At 39.1% G+C, this 21,829-nt stretch overlaps 1 protein-coding gene across 4 annotated transcripts in view; it reads right to left on the minus strand.

Annotated features, from left to right (window-relative positions):
- The window catches only part of FMN1 (formin 1), a 429,704-nt gene that overhangs the window by 159,029 nt on the left and 248,846 nt on the right, over nt 1-21,829 (minus strand). For all 4 annotated transcript variants that reach the window (XM_023255532.2, XM_023255529.2, XM_023255530.2 and 1 more), the window contains one exon: nt 1,741-1,828. In XM_023255532.2, the coding sequence (XP_023111300.2) occupies nt 1,741-1,828 (88 nt within the window). The remainder of the gene's footprint in view (nt 1-1,740; nt 1,829-21,829) is intronic.

Raw genomic sequence — 21,829 nt, forward strand, 5'->3', positions numbered from 1 at the left:
CTTAGGAAGAATACTGTTGTTGAGGATAAGACTCTGCCGCTAGATCTGGAGAATTCCTTTCCAAATTCAGACTACATAAAAAAACTCAGTCTCTTTGACAAACGGCTATAAACTTTCCTGCTGATTTATCTGTTCCACTTTTTCACTAGCATGACAGTTTCCTGGTTTGAAATGAAACTCAATTCTTCTAGAAGATGTAACCCCTAAAATCACTAAAGAATCCCTTTCTAATGGTGATGGTGGACCCCTTTAGCTACCCCTGTCCAGATTCAAATCCACTCCTGCAACATTTTCTGAGGTTTAATATTCACACTTATGTATTTATTTCTACTTAATTAAGCTTAAATATTACAAACAGTTCATTTGAATACTATGACTATCATCCAATTCAGAATATTTTTAGCTTTATGTGGAATTTTTAATGTTTGCAATAAAGCAAAACTCCTTTGAGAGGAGAACTCGTGTGTATATTTTGAGTGTCTTTTGGTTCGGGACCTCTGGGAGCCTTCTGCGGTGCACCAGAGTGAAACAAACGTGAGGCAACAAAGACTGAAACCTGAAGGACAATGTGGTTTGAAATTGCCTCCACCGCTAAACCCATGCTAAATTCTACTGAAACCATCTACGAGAGATTACTATTCAGAAAATATTATCAATGACATGTCAAAATAAAGATTACATTTAAATGATCACTGAGAAAGGGGAGTGTTGTTTACATGCAAAACACAGATTTCAAAAAGGTAGGATGGGTTTTGGTCTACTTTTCTAAAGACGAAGAAAAATAGATGGAAGTAATATTTCCTCTTTTTAAAGGTCATATTTTAAATTATGCCAAAGATAACTAAGTTGAAATAATACCATTTGAAAAAAAAGAAGGGATTAAAAAACAATGACGTAGCCAAGTGCATGAAAAGTGTTCCTTCACAGAAGTATGCCAGCTAATGAAGAATTGATGGAGTTAGTGTTATAATTATTTTGCACTTCTAATGAAATCATGAATCCACTAACAACATAAACAAATAGATATTATGTATTTCTTGATATAATATACAAGAGCACTCATGAAGTGAGTGTCACCCTACTCAGATGAAGTCTCTAGATCAAACTAACAATTTACAGGAACCACATGGGTACAGAAAAATATAACAAATGAGAACACGGCAATGCAATCAGAACATCTAAAATGTGGGAAAGTCCACAGGACAAATGACCTGATTTCTTAAAAAATAATAATAATAATAATAATTACAAAGGAAAAAAAAATACGATGGAGTGCAGAAACTTCTAGATTAAAAGAAAACTGAGGGACACAGCAAAGGCAATGCATGAAATTTGTCTGGGTCCTCATTCAAACTAATTGTAAACAAATGGATGAATTAGCATGTATAGAATCAGGGAAATTAGAATTACATATATGATAATACTGAGAAATTATCATAAATGTTTTTAAATGCACGATAATGGCACTAGAATTATGCTTGAAAAAGCATCTCTTAACTTTTATCAGTGTTCTGACATTTTTAACAGATGAATTGTAAATGGCTGGGATGACTTTACAAGAGTCCAGCTGATGAGAGAGGGTACTTCAGATGAAACAGGAATGAACTGGTAGTTTTGTACCTGGGTGCTGAGTACATGGGATTTATTATATGGCATTCTAATAATTTATACATTTAAAACTTTTCACAATAAAATGTTGAAAAATTTTAAAGTTGGAAAAAAGCAACAGAGAAGACTTACCCTGCTGGATATCCTTCATTTCTAAATGCAAACTAGATATCAAGATTCCCACAGTTTGAGATCGCTTTCCATCCAATAACTTGATGATCTGGAATTTAAAAACAAAGTTAATAGACACTCAGATAACTGTCCAATCTTTCAGAAGCATACCAAAAACATTAAGATTTTTAGATACTTTGATGAATTAAACTGATGCTACACTCTATTTTAACAAGATTTTAATACTAAAGTGACTTATCCACAACTGTAGATTTTTAAAAAATATTTATTTATTTTGAGAGCGAGAGAGCACATGTGTGCAAGTGGGGGAGAGGCAGAGAAAGAGGGAGAAGGAAGGAGAATCCCAAGTAAGCTCCTCACTGTCAGCGCGGAGCCTGAGACCTCACAAATTGTGAGATCATGACCTGAGCCTAAATCAAGAGTGGGTACACAGGTGCCCCTAACTATAGCTATTTTAGAAAATAAAGGAAAAACACCACCCCAAACTCTGCTAGTCTAACACAAGCGCTAAAATCTTTATGATATTATGCTCAGATCTTTTTATTCAAACAATTAACTAAACTGTTATTGCAATATATGTGTAATTTTATATCCAGCTTTTCTACTTATCATTGGCATATTTCCACATTGCAACTTCTTAGGTCACTTCAATAGCCTTTAATCTTCTTGGCTGTGTCATCTGCCTAGTGGTTTAGAGGGAAGATCAGTGGGATTTCAACTCAGCTGGTTAGCTGTTTAAAAGTGATAATGGCCTTGGAAAAGTGACTTACCCTCTAGGAGGAGTTTAATTTCTTCCTCAGGGATAGGGCTTGACTACATTTTTTTTTGTATATTGATTCTAAAACTTGCATAATATCTGTAAAGCACCTCGTATAATATATTCTTAACATAGATTTAAATAAAATTTCCTTTTCTTGTGCTATTTTTAATATAAACAATGTAATACTTTTTTTTAGAATCACTTTATTTTTTTATTTTTTTACACTTTTATAAATGCTTTATGTTCATTATTTAATTCTCTCTGCATTGTACTAATTTACATACTATTCCTACATTTTTACTTTTTATTTTTTCTTTTTTTTTTCAACGTTTATTTATTTTTTTGGGGACAGAGAGAGACAGAGCATGAACGAGGGAGGGGCAGAGAGAGAGGGAGACACAGAATCGGAAACAGGCTCCAGGCTCTGAGCCATCAGCCCAGAGCCTGACGCGGGGCTCGAACTCACAGACCACGAGATCGTGACCTGGCTGAAGTCGGACGCTTAACCGACTGCGCCACTGCGCCACCCAGGTGCCCCTACTTTTTATTTTTTCAATACATGAAATTTATTAACAATGTAATACTTTGTACATTAAGCCTTAATTTTAAATTGCTTAAAATTGCTTTTTAATAATAATATATATCAAAACTTTACATTCTTTTTATAAACTCCAAACACCTCACTGCCAATTCTGAAGAGAGAGCTCTTCATGGTTTTGTCTTCTTTAAAACTAGTCAGCCAAATCAGTTCCTTCTAACATATCACACAGTCACGACTAAGGGGGCGGGGGGGGGGGGGGTGGGAGATCTTTTCTCTCATGTGACACAGCTACAAAAACCAATAGAAAATTCACACCAAACATCACCAAATCATAAGCTTTTTTTTTAATGCACTTTGCTGGACCAAATACAAATTAAATGAAACAGCTGTGTTTCCCCTCCCACTTAGGTACTTATAAATTTACCAAAATATAATGAAGACACAGACAGCAACAAGCACCTGCATTTATATTGGCCCTGGACCGACTGAGTTACCTGCTGGTTGAGCAATAAGGAACAAAAGGAGTTTGTTCCAAGATTGTCTAATTACCGATTTATCAGTTGATCCTCAATCAATTATTGCCAAACCTCATATTTCCTCTCCCTTCTCAGAATGGCTACTTTTATGTAACTATTAGACCTAAAATATAGTAAATACCAAGATTTTATCCGAATAAAAGGAAATTTGATTTTTCAGTCCAATGTGTTTAATAATTTCAATAGTCTTAGAGAAAGATTCCTGGGAGATACAGAATTTCAAGAGTTTTTAAAGGAATTAGGAAGGTAGGTACTTGGTCTTTTTATTTTTTTTATATACAAAAACAAAAGAAATTATATCTAATCAAATATTTTTTTTAAAAAAAACTTTTTTAATGTTTATTTTTTTTCTAAATATCTGTTCATTTTTGAGAGACAAAGAGAGAGAGAGCGCGCAAAATCAAGGGAGGAGCAGAGAAAGAATGAGACACAGAATCTGAAGCAGGCTCCAGGCTCCAAGCTGTCAGCACAGAGCCTGATGCGGGGCTCTAACTCAGAAACAGCAAGATCACAACCTGAGCCAGTCAGAGGCTTAACCAACTGAGCCGTCCAGGTGCCCCATGTTTATTTATTCTTGACAGAGAGAGAGAAAGAGCACACGTTGGGGATGGGCATAAAGAGAGGAGGAAGACACAGAACCCAAAGCAGGCTGCAGGCTTTGAGCTATCAGCATAGAGCCCTACACAGGGCTTGAAGTCACAAGCCATGAGATCATGACCTGAGCTGAAGTCAGACGCTTAACCGACTGAGCCACCCAGGCGCCCCTCAAATATTTTGTTTAAAAAAGCAATTTCGGGGCGCCTGGGTGGCTCAGTCCATTAAGTGGCCGGCTTCGGCTCAGGTCATGATCTCGCGGTCCATGGGTTCGAGCCCTGCGTCAGGCTCTGTGCTGACAGCTCAGAGCCTGGAGCCTGTTTTGGACTCTGTGTCTCCCTCTCTCTGACCCTCCCCTGTTCATGCTTTGTCTCTCTCTGCCTCAAAAATGAATAAACGTTAAAAAAAAAATTTTTTTAAGCAATTTCTGGCTTTTTCTTAGGTTGAGAACACAAATTTAACGTGAAATGATTTGTGGGCACCTAGGTGGCTCACTCAGTCGGTTGAGCAATCAACTCTTGATTTCGGCTCAGATCATGATCCCAGAGTCGTAGAATTGAGCCCCATGTCAGGCTCTGTGCTGAACCTGAAGCCTGCTTGGGATTTTCTCTCTCTCTCTCTCTGCCCCTTTTCCCTGCACATACTCTCTCTCTCTCCCCCTATCTCTCTCTCTACATATATATACACACACACGAATATATATATATATATATATACACACACGAATATATATCTACACACACAAGAATATATATATATATATATATATATATATATATATATATATATATATATATATATATATATTCTGTGAATATTCTATGTGCCTGGCACTGGCACTGCTTTGGACCCTGAGGATATGGAGGTGCTTGAGACAGATCAAGTCCTTGCCCTTGTGAAGTCTGTAGAGTTTAGTTATCTAAAAAAAAAAAAAAAAAAAAAATCACTTCGGCTTTGTTTTTCTTTCTCAAGACTGCATTGGTTATTTGAAGTCTTTTGTGGTTCTATACACACATTTTAGGATTATTTTTTCTATTTCTGTGAAAAATGACATTCATATTTTGATAGGGATTGCACTGAATTTGTAGATTGTTTTGGGCAGTACAGACATTTTGACAATATTAATTCTTCTAATCCATAAGCACAGAATATCTTTACATTCAATTGTGCCTTTAATTTCTTTCATCAGTGTCTTACACTTTGCAGTGTATTGGTCTGTCACCTCCTTGGTTAAATTTATTCCTATATATTTTATTATTTTTGATATAATTATAAATGGGATTATTTTCTTAATTTCTCTGATTGCTCACTGCTAGTATATAGAAATGCAACAGATTTTTGTGTATTTATTTTATACCCTGAGACTTTACTGAATTCATTTATTAGTTCTAACAGTTTTGGGTGGAGTCTTTAGGGTTTTCTATATATAAAATCACATTATTTGCAAATAGTTACAGTCTTACCTCCTCCTTTCCTTTCTAGTTGCTTTTTATTTCTTTTCTTGCCTAATTACTCTGGCTAGTTCTCAGTACTATGTTAAATAAAAGTGGCAAGAGAAGGCATCCTTGTCTTGATCCTGATCTTACAGGAAAAGCTTTCAGCTTTTCAGTCTTGAGTATGATATTAGCTGTGGGCTTGTTGATCATTTTTTTATCATATATGGATGTTGAATTCTGTCAAGTGCTTTTTCTGCATCTATTGAGATGATGATTTTTATTCTTCATTTTGTTAATGAGATGTATCACACTGACTGATTTACAGATACTTAACTATCCTTGTATCCCTGGAATAAATCCCACTTGATCATGATGTATAATCCTTTTAATGTGCTGCTGAATTTGGTTTGCTAATATTTGGTCATGGATTTTTGCATCTATGTTCATCAGGGATATTGGTTTGTAGTTTTCCTTTTTTGGTGTGGTGCTCATGTCTGGTTTCAGTATCAGGGTAACGCTGGCCTTTTAAAATGAGATTGGAAGCATTCCTTCCTCTAATTTTTCGGATGAGTTTGAGAAATATAGGTATTAAATCTTCTTTGAATGTTTGATAGAATTCCTAGGGACACTATCTGGTCTTGGGCTTTTGTTACTGGTAGGTTTTTGATTACTCATTCAATCTCCTTACTAGCAACCAGTCTGTTCAGGTTTACTATGATTTAGTCTTAGAAGATTGGTTTTCTAGCGATTTATCCATGTCATGGATATGTACAACTTGTTGGCATATAATTGTTCATAGTAGTCTCTTATATTCCTTTGTTCTTCTGTGGTATCAATTATAACTTCTTTTTTATTTCTAAATTTATTTGAGCTCTCCCTCTTGTTTTCTTGGTGAGTCTAGCTAAAGATTTGTCATGTTTCTTTTCAAAGAACCAGTCGTTAATTTCATCGATCTTTTGTCTTTTTAGTCTCTATTTCATTTACTTCTACTCTGACCTCTGTTATTTTGTTCCTTCTACTAACTTTAGGCATTGTTTGTTCTTTTTCTAGTTCCTTCAGGCATGAATTTTGATTGCTGAAGATTTTACTTGTTTCTTGAGATGGAGCTGTGCCCTTATGAACTTTTCCCTTCGAACTCCGTTTGCTGCATCCCACTGATTTTGGTATGTTGCGTTCCTATTCTCATTTGTCTCGGGGTATTTTTTTTTTTAATTTCTCCTTTGATTTCTTCATTGACTCACTGGTTATTCAGCAGCATGTCATTTAATCTCCACTTATCTGTGATTCTTCCACTTCTTGTCATTGATTTCTACCCTCATACCGTTGTGGTCAGAAAAAAGATGCTTGATAGGATTTCAATCTTCTTAAATTTATTGAGATTTATTTTATAACCTAACATTGTGATCTGTTTTGAAGAATGTTCCATGTGCACTTGAAAAAATGTATATGCTGTTGGTTTTGGATGGAATGTTCTATAGACATCTGTTAAGTCCACCTGGTCTAATGTGTCGTTTAAAACCAACGTATCTTGGGGCGCCTGGGTGGCGCAGTTGGTTAAGCGTCCGACTTCCGCCAGGTCACGATCTCGCGGTCCGTGAGTTCGAGCCCCGCGTCAGGCTCTGGGCTGATGGCTCAGAGCCTGGAGCCTGTTTCCGATTCTGTGTCTCCCTCTCTCTCTGCCCCTCCCCCGTTCATGCTCTGTCTCTCTCTGTCCCAAAAATAAGTAAACGTTGAAAAAAAAAATTAAAAAAAAAAAAATAAAACCAACGTATCTTATTCCAGCAATTCTACTACTAGGTATTTATTCCAAGAAAACAAAAACAGTAATATGAAAAGATATATTCATCTCATTTCATTGCGGCATTATTTATAATTACCAAGATATGGAAACAACTTAAGTGTCTACTGATGGACGAACAGATAAAGACACACACACACACACACACACACACACACACACACACACACAGGAATATTGTTCCGTCATAAAAAAGAATGGGATCTTGCCACGTGTGACACCATGGATGGACATAGAGGGTATTATATTAAGTGAAATAAGCCAGACAGAGAAAGACAAACACCATATCAATTCATTTACATGTGGAATCTAAAAAACAAAACAAAACTCATAGATAGAGAAAAGAATCGTGTTTGTTAGAAGGGAGAAAGGTTGGAAGGAGCAGGCAAAATGGGTGAGAGTGTCAAGAGATACAAATTTCCAATTATAAAGTAAATAAGCCATGTATGTAATGGCTTGTACAGTATATACATATATGGCATGTATGTGTATGTACATGATGTAATATAGAACATGGTGACTATAGTCAATAATAGTATAGTACATACCTGAAGGTTGTGAAAGAGTAAATCCTATAAATTCTCATCACAAGAAAAATGTTTTGTAAATTTATACGGTGATGGTAACTACACTTATTGTGGTGATCATTTGCAAACTGTACAGATATTGAATCATTATATTGTACACCTAAAACTGCTTGTTGTATGTGAATTATACCTCCATAAAAATCACTTTGGTAAAACTGCTGAAAAGAACCAAAAAGGCAAATAAAACATCACCTGAACTAGTTGCAAAGAAAATTCTGAAGAAGCAAGGCTTTGGGAACTGACTGGATTTAATATATATATGTGTATATATATACGTATATATATACACACACACATATATACATACATATGTATATATATGTATATATATTGTATGTATATATATATATATATATATATTAATGTTCATTTATTTTTGAGAGAGAGGGAGAGAGACAGAGAGACAGGATCCGAAGTGGGCTCTGCACTGATAGCAGAGAGCCTGATGCAGGGCTCGAACTCGCGAACTAGGAGATCATGACCTGAGTCAGATGCTTAACTAGCTGAGCCACCCAGGGACCCCTGACTAGATTTATTCTTAAATGTCCAGGATAGTAACTGATAAAACCTTGGCCATGGAATACACACTGATGTCAAGAAGATAGGCATGGAAATCAAATTTATGACAAGATCACAAATAGGTAGCAAAAATTTCTTCAAGCAAACATTCATCAAGCTATCCAGTTCAGGTTCTGAAAAGCAGGAGTAAGTAACACATTCTACCTACAAGCAAGAGAAGGCTTAGATGCAAGTTCTTTTAATAGCTAATTAAAAGAAGGCAAGAGAGTAATCAGAAGGGAACTGAGGGAGAGAGAGAGAGAGAGAGAGAGAAAGGACCGACATTGAGATTGCCTGTCACTGGGAAAAACAAGCATATCCATCCCTTCAGTGTTCAACCAGGCTGAAATATGGAAAGGATCTCACCATAGTCAGCCATTCTTGCAATTTTGTCTGATGTCTCAGCATGGCAGGTGTTTGAAAAGAGAGTATTTGTTATCTTTAGCCAGACTACAACTTTAAGACCTGTCTGAAATGCAGTGCTGCCTGGGAGATGGCCAGTAGTAAAGTCAGAGCATTTGTATTGTCTTCCCTGTTTGTGTGAAATTCCCTGCCTATCTCTGACTAGAGCTTTAAAAAATATACCTCTAAGTTTCTATGTAGTCCCTCTTTAATTGTGGAATATGCAAGGTTTCTCAAAAACAGCCAAAATGGTGAGAACAAAACGGACACTGAATGGATGTATGTCTTAAGCCCTTTTAGTATCTTCCTTTCTTTCCTTTTCCTTCCTTCATGGATTAAAAGATATAATAATAACAACAATAACAATAATAAAAAAACATAACATGAAATCTACCTCATTAAATTCTTAAACATTTAATAGTATTGTTAACTATATCACAGTGTTGTACAGCAGATATCTAGGATTTTTCATACTGTATAATAAAAACTCGACTCCCCATTTCCTTCTCCACCCCTCCTCCCCTGCCCCACAGCCTCTGGGGCAGTTTTCTGCTTCTACTTTCTACTTCTATGAGTTTGACTACTTTAGATACCTCATATAAGTGGAATCATGCAGTATTTGTCCTTCTGTGACTAACTGATTTCACTTAGCATAATTTTCTCAAAGTTCATTCATTCTGTAGCATGTGACATAATTTCCTTAAGGCTGAATAATATGCCATTGTGTGTGTGTGTGTGCATATACACACAACCCTACACACACACACACACACACACACACACACACATATCACACGGCTTTTATCCATTCATCCATCAGTGGGCATTTAGGTTATTTCCATCTCTTGGCTATTGTGAATACTGCTGCAGTGAACATGGGTGTGCAGTTACCTCTTTGAGACCCTGTTTTCAATTCATTTGGATAAATACCCAGAAGTGAGGCTGCCAGATCATGTGGTGGTTTTCTTTTTAATTTTTGCGAGGAAACTCCACACTGTTTTTCATAGTAGCTGCACCATTTTACATTCCCACCCAAAATGCACAGGAGTTCCAATTTTTCTACATCTTCACCAACACTTGTTCTTTCTCCCCCCCCCCCTTTTAAAAAAAGTATAGCTATTCTAACAGATGTGAAGTGATACCTCATTGTGTTGATTTGCACTTCCCTGATGACTAGTGATGTTGAACATTTTTTCGTACACCTGTTGGCCATTTGTAGGTCTTTTGTGGAGAAATGTCTAAATCCTTTGCCCATTTTTCAATTGGGATTCTTTTTTATGGAGTTGTAGGCATTCCTTATAGGTTTGGGGTTATTGATAGCTCATCAGATATATGGTTTACATGTGTTTTCTCCCATTCCATAGGTCCTTTACATTCTTCTGATTGCTTCCTTTGTTAAGCAGAAGCTTTTCAGTTTGATGTAGTCCCACTTGTCTATTTTTGCTTCTGTTGCCTATCCTTTGGTGTCATATCCAGAAAATAATTCCAAGACCAATATTATGAAGCTTTTCCCCTTATGTTTTCTTCTATGAATTTTATAGTTTCAGATCTTACATTTAAGTCTTTAATCCATTTTGTGTTGATTTCTGTTTATGCTGTAAGGATCCAATTTCATGCTTTTGCATATGGATACGTGGGTTTTGTTTCGTTTTGTTTTTTGAGGAGCCCATCTTAGCTTTGTTTTGTGGTCTTGGCACCCTTGTTGGAGATCATGTGACCATATACGCATGGGTTTATTTTGGGGCTCTCTATTCTTTTCCACTGGTCTATATGTTTGCTTTGATATCAATACTGTTTCAAATACTGTAGTGTGTAATACATTTTGGAGTTAGGAAGTGGAGAACAATACCAAACAAATTAGAAGGAAAAAATTAGAAGAGAGGGTTAAGAAAAAGAGCAGAATGGGGCGCCTGGGTGGCGCAGTCAGTTAAGCGTCCGACTTCAGCCAGGTCACGATCTCGCAGTCCGTGAGTTCGAGCCCCGCGTCAGGCTCTGGGCTGATGGCTCAGAGACTGGAGCCTGTTTCCGATTCTGTGTCTCCCTCTCTCTCTGCCCCTCCCCCGTTCATGCTCTGTCTCTCTCTGTCCCAAAAATAAATAAAAACGCTGAAAAAAAAATTAAAAAAAAAAAAAAAGAAAAAGAGCAGAATATATACTTTAAAATATCCTTAAGTACAATATGTAAAATGAATAAAAGGAAACTCATGGAGGAACCCATTACATTAATAAACAGACCAAGTGAAAGTTCAGTTGACTAAGAAGGCTGGCCCAAGACTTCAGTATATATTCTTATCTTCCTGAAATTGGTTAACAACAGGGCTGAGCAGGATGTGAGGGATGGTGTTGAGGACAGGGAGGAGTAAGAAAAAGGAAGAGAAACTCTCTGTGGGTTTTCAGGTCATATTTTACAAGCTTCTGCCCAAGTCTTGGCCAACATGATCATGGGAAAAGAGACTGGAATAAGCAAGGGCTCCTTCGTTTAACACATATATCAAATGACTCCCATTTGCCAGGTACTGAGCTTGGGACTGAGTTCTGTCTTTGGAGAATTGTCAAGTTTACAGAAATATTTGTTCTGTTATTTTTTTGTCTGTTTTATTTTTCTGAGTTTACTACTTTTAGTTACAAAACCAAGTGCTTATTGTAATAAAATATAAACTGTAAAGAAGACCAAAAAAAAAGTAGAAGGTGAAATTCTCTCATCTCCCAATTCCACTGCTCAGTTACCACCACTAGTAATGGGGGCTTGTCTTCTTCCAGATCTAAACATGTATGCGTGCCCACACGTGTGGAGGGTTTTATCTTTATAAAAATGACAGGCAGTACATTTTGTTCTGCAACTTTTCCCTCTGGTTCTAAGTTTTTTAATTATACAGATAAATTCCATGTCAATAGAGGCAGGGCCACTGTAAGTATGACACTTAATTTAAGTATTCCTCTATTGATGGACACTTAGGAATTTTCCAACACTTGCCAGTTATTTACAATACTGCAGTGAGCAACCACACAGGTGTATTCTTAGTCACTTGAGCTTATATTTCTATAGAATAGATTTACAGAAGTTATTCAAACAATATGTCCATTTTGAATTTTGACAGACAGTGCCAAACTATTTCTAATAGGGGATACCAATTTACACTATTCTCTCACCCTCTGGGTATTACCAATTTAAAATTTTTTGGCCAACAGGGCAGGTAAAATGTTTTTTCACTAGTCTACATTTCTTAAAAATTTTTTTAATGTTTATTTACTTTTGGGAGGGAGGGGGGACAGGGAGAGAGAAGTGGGGGTGGGGGAGGAGTGGCAAGGGAGAGGGGAGAAGATCCAAAGCAGGCTCCATGTTGACAACAGAAAGCCCAATGTGGGGCTTGAACTCATGAATTGTGAGATCGTGACCTGAGCCGAAGTCAGATGCTTAACTGACTGAGCCATCCAGGCACCCTGCACTAGTCTACATTTCTAATGATTTCATAGCAAGGTTAAACATTTGGTTACCAGTCACATGTTCTTGTGGATTTTCTTTGTATCGTTTTTCGTATGTTTTCCAATTAGTAGATCTATTAGGCTGGTACAATGCAAAGAAATTTAAATAAGCACCTAGCTGAATAGCAAGGAGAAAGAGGTTTACACAGAGATTGCTGTGGGAAGGGGGCATCTTCAAAGAGAAGAAGGAAGATGAGAATTACCTTTTATTGTACCTTTAGTAAGCCGTAGGTATGTGCTAGCTCTGCACACAGGCCAATCCAAATGGGCGGTTGTGAATTGGGGGGCAATGAACACCAGAATACTGTAAACTTTGTTTTCTTTAGTGGCCCCCAATGGATTTCCAGGGACAACAATACTTCATGCTCAAGAGGCCCTATGAAGTAACTGTAGTTGCCTCACTGCTAGGGCATTAAAGCGAGAGGCACAAAAAAAGAACACTTTGCTCTGCTCACCCAGTACTTGATTTTCCTTTTTGATATTTGTGATCAAATCTCACAACTCCTTACCCAGATCTACACCTGTTATTAGAGGCATTTGCTTTCATAGCAGAGTGGCTAGGAAGAAAACAGCAAGGAGGAAAGAAGACAAGAATAAAGAAAACTGGTAGAGAGAATAAACAAAGAGAAGAAGGAAGAAGACAAAGATTTATAACACAACAGAAGATTTTTTAAAAGAGATCATCTTGTTATCAACCAATAATTACATTTTTAAAAATAATTTTTTTAGAATCATGCACAAGTTTCGGGGCGCCTGGGTGGCTCAGTCGGTTAAGCATCCGACTTCAGCTCAGGTCACGATCTCGCAGTCCGTGAGTTCGAGCCCCGCATCAGGCTCTGGGCTGATGGCTCAGAGCCTGGAGCCTGCTTCCGATTCTGTGTCTCCCTCTCTCTCTGCCCCTCCCCAGTTCATGCTTTGTCTCTCTCTGTCCCAAAAATAAATAAATGTTAAAAAAAAATTTTTTTTAAATAAAAAAAAAAAAGAATCATGCACAAGTTTCAAATAACCAGATCCAATTTATGCAGAACCTTCTATTAACTGAAAATTCCCCTTGTTTTTCTTATATTGCATTATATGCATTCTTGGTAACTTCTAGATAGATAAAGTGAACTTCAAAACTTCTTCTTTGAAGAAGGGTGCCTGGGTGGCTCGGTTGATTAAGCCTCTGGCTCTTGGTTTTGGCTCAGGTCATGATCTCACAATTCATGAGTTCAAACCCTGTGTCAGGCTCTGTGCTGATGGTGTGGAGCCTGCTTGGGATTCTCTCTCTCCCTCTCTCTGCCCCTCCCCTGTTCATGCACATGTACACACAATGTCTCTCAAAATAATAAACTTTAAAAAACTTCTCTGAAGAGAAAGAATACATGAAAAGAAGATGAAGTAATATTGGGTATTTATTCTCCCCTATCCACTAGCTTCTCTAATATATTCAGGGCTTGGAAGAAATCAAAATCATCTACACCTTCCATATTTGCATTACTGAAAAGTGTGGACTGGTGACCATAATGATTATCAGGAAATTTTTAGAACCCTATGTCTCGTGTCTTTTGTCAGATATCTAATTGTCTGCCCTTTCTATAATAGGAAATGTAACTGATGCATTAAAAGAATAGCTAAAGGATTTAAAAGTTTCATCGCGGGGCGCCTGGGTGGCGCAGTCGGTTAAGCGTCCGACATCAACCAGGTCACGATCTCGCGGTCTGTGAGTTCGAGCCCCGCGTCAGGCTCTGGGCTGATGGCTCGGAGCCTGGAGCCTGTTTCCGATTCTGTATCTCCCTCTCTCTCTGCCCCTCCCCTGTTCATGCTCTGTCTCTCTCTGTCCCAAAAAAAAAAAAAAAAAAAAAAAAAAAAGTTTCATCGAACTATTTATTAATTAAATAATTAATCAGCACCACTCATTTCTTTAAGCCTTTTTACTTGTTACTATCCTGTGCCATTTTAACATTTTTTTAAAAGTTGTCTGGCCCAAGTCAAAGATTCACAGCAACATGACAATCTAAGTAAAAATACAAACACAGCTAATAACTACAGCCAGAAGTACAATGGTCCTTTCCTCTTTTAGCATTAGCACACTGAGCCGCCATGGCCTCTTGGCCAACTCTGAAAAGTCATCAGCATCACAGTCTGGTGACTAGTTGTCATGAAAAAAGTCAGGAGACCAGCCTTCTATTTCTAGATCTTCCCTGATTCATCCTTACATTGATGCAGAAATGTAGTCAGTCTAATGCAACAAAACTCACAACATGGAAACTCCTATGTTGGTGTACTGCAAGGGGTGTAAATAATATGTATGTATATATCCTTGTTCAGTGGGAGTTCAAAGACTAGTTAGAAGGGGAAACTCATATAAATAAGTCTGAAACAAGGGAGTTATTTACAGGGATCAGTGAACATAAAGAGATTCTAATTGTGCTTTGTATATGATCCTTAAAAATGTCAGGACTCACTGAAAATGGGGGTTTTGAAGGAGATGGCTGTTTGGGGCACAATCTTCCTCTGGGTAACTTGAAACCATTCGCCAAAGTTACATTCAGTGCTCTTTTCCTGAAACAAAAATCCAGGTCTCATGTTCAGAAAACTTCTCTGTGAAGGAGATTTAAGAAATGATAAGCTCTAGGGCATGTGGGTAGTTCAGTTGGTTAATCGTCTGACTTCGGCTCAGGTCATGATCTCATAGTTCATGGGTTCGAGCCCCGCGTCGGGTTCTATGCTGACAGTTCAGAGCCTGGAGCCTGCTTCAGGTTCTGTGTCTTCTTCTCTCTCTGTCCGTCCCCTACTCGTGCTCTGTCTTGGTCTCTCAAAAATAAATTTAAAATGTTAAAAAAAAGAGAGAGATGATAAGCTCTGTAGACCATGAGCCCCAAATGACACTGTAATTCATGTTCTTCTCTTTTTTCTCCTTTAATATAATTTATTGTCAAGTTAGCTAACATACAGTGTATGTAGCATGCTCTTGGTTTTGGAGGTAGATTCCTATACTTCATCGCTTACATAGAACACCCAGTGCTGATCCTAACAAGTGCCCTCTTCAATGCCCATCACCCATTTTCCCCTTTCCCCTGCCCCACCCCCATCAACCCTCAGTTTTTTCTCTGTATTTAAGAGTCTCTTATGGTTTGCCTCCCTTTTTGTTTGAAACTATTTTTTCCCCTTCCCTTCCCCCATGGTCTTCTGTTAAGTTTCTCAAGGTCCAAGTATGTGTAACTTGTGTTCCGCTTAGCCATTATAGAAGGGGGCTCTTTCCATCCTGTATGACCACTGGGGTAAAGGTTCTTCCAGGCATTAAGACCAGCAAGCAGAGGGGCTTTCACACTATTGAAGACCTTGAAGCCAATCCACTGCATTTGATTACTGGATATTGGTCAGCTTCCTAATTTTATTAGCCCATAGCTTCATAATGTGAATGTCAAACAAATGGTTTTCCAAGTTTATGTGGAGCCAGTAGACAGCATTATGCCTTGAAGCTCCCAATGTGACTTCTTTCCATGTAGGCTCTTAGGAAAAAAGTGCCCACCCCATGCTGTTCAAGATAGATACTTTAGAGAAAATTTACAAGAGAGTATGAGTACTTGCAAAAGTTTGTTCATTCAGTCCATACACTAGTTGAAGTGGGTTTGGGGATCATTTACCATTAGCATTGAAGAAACTTGCAAATGCTGCTTAACTTAACCTTCTGCCTTTGGGCAAGCCCAGAAATTAAAGACGGACCTTACTTTACAAGGAAGTTCATACTTTAAAAAACTATTAAGAGTGTCTTCATACAGCACACGTATATTTATAGCCATTTTCTATCATCAAACACATAAAACACAGTCGTACCTCAGCTAATTGCAAACACAACCTGAACTTTTCATCCTATTCCTATTCTGGGACTACTCTCGATATCCATTTCTCATTCCTCTTTGTCCTCATGTGCGTATTACTTGATTTGTCATAATCCTCAAAATCACTTTCTAGTATTGAGTAACTTTTGGCAGCAAAGAGTTTTGCTTAATGTCTGACTCAAATTCCTCATGCCTCCATTTCAAGTAATCTTTTTCTGCTCCTAGGGAAGGCAGACAATAGCAGGTCTCACCATCCCGTATACAAAGCCCCTTCATAAACCTTAAGACTGTCATTTTTTTTTTTTTTTTAAACAAGAGACGCTTTCTATCAAATCTTTAAAAATCAGTTTTTGAGAAATGTTAGCAAGCCCTCAGTTTATCTTGGTCCTATCTGGAGTCAGCTGAACTGGGCAGCACAGAGCTTTCTCCTAGGTATAATTACAGTCTGGAGGAGAATGCAATTTGTGCAGCATTCCACTGACCTACAAGCTGACCTTGTGCAGGGGCGAATTCACAGGTTGCGTTAAACCCTATTAGACATGCCTAGTTTAAGGCAAAGCCTTTCCAGACCCCCGCCGCATGCTGGATTAGGGCATGTCACACATGCGTACTATTACATTGCCCAAGGAGCTCTCGCAATGCCTTCCAGAGCGGGGAGAGGCAGGCCCACATCCCACACTGCCTAATCCTGCACCTTGAGCCAGTGTATCCAAATGATTATTATTTCTTACATATGTGGATTTTCAGAAGAACCTGCCTCTTTGAATAAGAATTAAGACAGAAATGGGAAGACAGATTTGTTACATTGGAAAAAACCACACCCTGACTGCTCAGCTAGAAAGGTCTTGCCAGACAGACTGAGAAGGAACTCCTGCCAGGCCCAGTGGGATTTTCACATTTACATAAAATCCACATATATCTTCAGCTTTCTGCCTGAGCTTGGCAGGCATGGCCAGAAGTAAAAATAAAAATAAACGGACTGAATAGACCATGCATGCTAGAAGCCTACTTGGCCAAGTGAGTTCGGCACAGCTACAAAATTAAGAGAATTATAGAAGCCTTCTTCTTCCAGGGAGCCTTCCTTGTCTGAAAATGAAGATGATGAATTTCTACACCTACACCTTCATTAGACATCAAACACATTCAAACCGATACCAGACCAAGTAGTTACTCTGTTCTTTGGCTCAGTCCTCATATTTGACATTTCTCTGTTCCAGTCACAGGATTTCCATTTCCAGTGAAGTCGGTTTTATCATAGAACAGGCACCACATCTACTTAAATACAGCCACCTATGTTATTACCAACAAACATCTCCTGGGCACTTTGGGCAAATAAATGCATGTAAAAGCTGCTACCTTTCCTGTCTGAATCACGTCCCCCACCCACCACCCCCCCCCCCAAAAAAAAAACAAATAATGAAGGATCCACATACATGGGCAGATATTTACTTCCATGACAGGCATATATTTCAAATATCCATATACAGGACATGGCCAACTCTACAGAACAAATGAGTACGTGGTTTGCTTCTCTCATGGAAACTGAAGAGAGTGGAGAATATACAGAAAGGAGACCATGTAACTCTTCAAAGCAAAATTCTAAAAACCACTCTTTTTAATTTTTGTGCCTTTAGGCTGGTGATCTTTGGCTTATGCTTCTTTATCAATACCATTATTTGGCACAACAATTTGACATTATGAGGCTGCCATAACACACATGCACTACTAAATGAAAAGTCAGCTAATCTCATCAAGAGTAATCCTTCACATTTCTAAGCCACTGGGTGCCAAAGGGATCTGGGTATTTTCATGACTGTTGCATCTGCCTTGAAGACATTCCTGTGGACTGAGTTCAGAGGCAGGTAGAATCCTATACTAGAGACACAGAAATTGATGAACCTATCCTATGGGCTACAAGCTCTGACGGTCAAGCTGATAATCTACTCCAGATACCTTCAAGTCAGAAATATAAGTAGTATGGAGTCCAAACTGGCTGCAGAGCATCTTTTGAGATATGGGATATGGTATAATAGGGAACCCTTTGGTTTAGAGAAACTAAACCTTTCATAACCAACTCCCCCCACCATCACCAGATTGCAAATTCTTATTTTACAAGTAATAGAAATCTAATTTAGAAGACAGAGTGAGACTTTCCCAAGAGAAGTACTATGAAGTGACACAAGATAATACACAAGGCCATGATGCATATTAGTCCATGGAGGCAGGCTTTATATATAAATTAAAAAAAAAAAACTCAGGGGCGCCTGGGTGGCTCAGTCGGTTAAGTGGACGACTTCGGCTCAGGTCATGATCTCGCGGTGAGTTCAAGCCCCACGTTGGGCTCTGTGCTGACAGCTCAGAGCCTGAAGCCTGTTTCAGATTCTGTGTCTCCCTCTCTCTGACCCTCCCCCGTTCATGCTCTGTCTCTCTCTGTCTCAAAAATAAATAAACGTTAAAAAAAATTTTTTTTTTTAAATTCAGGGGATAAAGCAACTCACACAATCCCCTTTCATAGGTATGACTATTCTTGTGCCCTCCCTGCCATTTCTAGTGTGGCATTGACTGGAGATGGGGTAGGTAAGCAACTGCTGCCCCCAGCCGATGTCAGGAGCAAGGGCCAGCTGGAGGGGAACAAGACCAGAGCTGGCAGTCATCTTGCTCTCCCTCCTCAGGGAGAGGGAGAGCTTCATTGGAAACATGCAATTGTTCCTTGGCAGGTGCTCAGGAAAGTAAGTGCTGACTCAGATTCGTTGTCCCTTCTTCTCCTGTGTTCCCCTCCCCCGGCCCCACCACTCTCTGGCATCGCAGCCTGAGGAGCTGGCTGGCTGGCTGGCTCCATGATGCCATATTATGAAGTGTCACCCGACTCGGTACAAACAAGCCCTCACTGCTCATGGTCAGCATGGCCAGGTATGCTTCTGGGTAGTGGCCTCTGTCAATTGGCCTGGTGATGCCATTAAAATAAGCTTTCCACACACAGCCTGATTATCTGTCCCACTAAATGTTTCAAGGAAAACTAAGCTTCACTGTTCTGTCAAACTGCTAGGTCTGAATCTCTTCCATGGCCTTATTTTTGGGGACACAGAAAATTGCTCAGATGAAGTTTACTTTAAGGATTTAGGCTCCTCACCAAAACATGTGAAAAGGCGAACTGTCATCCTGTCTTGCGTCTGAGAACATATTTGGCATCCCATGCCCTGATGAGACAGAAAAACCCTTTTATTGGTTTTCAGGCCACTGAATTCTGCTCACAAAGCAAATGGAGAGAAGACCACAGCAGGTGAAGGCTAAGGCTGGGACAGCGGTTGGAGGGGGGGGGTGGGCACCATGAGGTGGAGGTGGGTGGGAATATGGGCAGGAGATAATTCCAATGGCTTGAGAGTTTCTGTGTTGAAATAAAATCACATGCATTTTCCCATTGATCAGAGATTCAGAAGACAAAACGATCAAGAGACGTCAGTGCATTCATCAGTGCGCCCTGTCTTCAGGGTGGACCAAAGTACCATCACACAAAGGTACAGATGAGAAACGCCAATCAATGGTGTCTGAGAGCTCCAGGCCCCTTCAAGAGTGCTTGGTTGTAATGAACATGAAACAATTCTAAACTACTGATAGCTGACCTGGTGAGAAGCAACCAGACAGAGGGCTGAAACCCTTTCTTCTACATGGCAGAAAGAAAACAGAAAACTGTGAAAAGATCCAACTTCTCATGAAACATAAAACAAAATCAAAACAAAACACAGGCCCAACTGTCTAAGACTCTGCCTTTTAAACTCAAGGGATGGGGGCACCTGGGTGGCTCAGTCGGTTGGGCATCCGACTTTGGCTCAGGTCATGATCTCACGACCCGTGCGTTCGAGCCCCACGTCAGGCTCTGTGCTGTGCATTCGGAGCCTGGAGCCTACTTTGGATTCTGTGTCTCCCTCTCTCTCTGCCCCTCCCCCACTCATGCTCTGTCTTCTATCGAAAAATGAATAAACGTTAAAAAAAATTAAAAAAAAATAAACTCAAGGGATGAATGCTAAGCTACAGTGTTCAGACTGAGAGGAAAGAAGGACTCTCTGGGACAGACAATGCAGGAAAATTCAACTCCATGCCTTCAGGCAGCCTCCAGTCATCATTGCTCAAATTCTCCCAAGGCCAGAAACTTATTCTATTCATATAACTCAGCCTTTAACAGCTGGATGGAGAGTTTATTTACTCTCTGGTTTAGGAGGGATGGGAGTATAGTGGCTCACCATTCAAGATACACTAGAGACATGGTGCCATACGAGCTTTAAGTCACATTTTATCATTTTGTTTTGAATTTCTGTACTATAATCCTACTTTAAATTTCCATCCCAACAATCAATCTGCATGGCTATCAAAACTAGTAGACTAAATTTCCTTCTCTTCCCCATCTCTCCCCATGGGACATAGCACTAAGGAGAAAAGTGAAAGCTTTCTATCAATTTTTCCTAAAATTGTTCCTACATACCTCTACAACTGTAGGCAAAGCCTGCAATTGTCTACAGAAAGCTGTCTGTAGAAGACAATTAAGAATTTGTGGGATATCCTCTAGAAGTTGAGTACACATGTGAATTATGAGGGACCTCATTATAAATATAGATTTTATTTCACTAGGAAGGAGTTGGAATCTTTTTGGATCGAACCATATTTCTCCTACAAAAGATATGTTGAAGTTGTAATCTACAATATCTCGGAACATGACCTTATTTGGAAATGGGGTCACTGCAGATGAAAGTAATAAAGATTAGGTCACACTGGAGTCAGATAGACCCCTAATTCAATGTGGCTGGTGTCCTCATAAGAAGATGGCTATGACTTGGGGCGCCTGGGTGGCTCAGTCGGTTGAGCGGCCGACTTCGGCTCAGGTCATGATCTCGCGGTCCGTGAGTTCGAGCCCCGTGTCGGGCTCTGTGCTGACTGCTCAGAGCCTAGAGCCTGTTTCGGATTCTGTGTCTCCCTCTCTCTGACCCTTCCCCGTTCATGCTCTGTCTCTCTCTGTCTCAAAAATAAAATAAATGTTAAAAAAAAATTAAAAAAAAAAAAAGAAGATGGCTATGACTTAAAAAAAAAAAAGCTGAGGTGGGGGTGCCTGGGTGGCTCAGTCGGTTAAAGTATTTGACTCTTAGTTACCACTCAGTTCATGATCTCACGGTTTTGTGAGTTCAAGCCCCACATCAGACCGGCTGACAGTGCGGAGCCTGCATGGGGTTCTCTCTCTCCTTCTCTGCCCCTCCCCTTATTGTGCTCTCTCTAAAAGTAAATAAACTTAAAAAAAAAATATGGCCATGGGAAGACACAGAGGGAGAATACCAAGTGATGACAAAGGTAGAGAATGGAATTACATTGCTACATGCCAAGGAATGCCACAGATTGCCAGCAACCAGAAGACAGGAAGATAGGAAGAGGAAAAGAAGGATTCCTCTACTGGTTTCAGAGGGAGGATGGCCCTTTCCAGGATCTTGGTTTCAGACTCCTAATCTCCAGAACTCTGAGACAATAGATTTGTGGTGTTTTTAGCCACCCACTTGGTTGAGGTGGACCTAGGAAACCACTGCAGGCAAG

This window comes from Felis catus, chromosome B3 (genome assembly GCF_018350175.1).
Source record: "Felis catus isolate Fca126 chromosome B3, F.catus_Fca126_mat1.0, whole genome shotgun sequence".
NCBI classification, from domain to species: Eukaryota; Metazoa; Chordata; class Mammalia; order Carnivora; family Felidae; genus Felis; species Felis catus.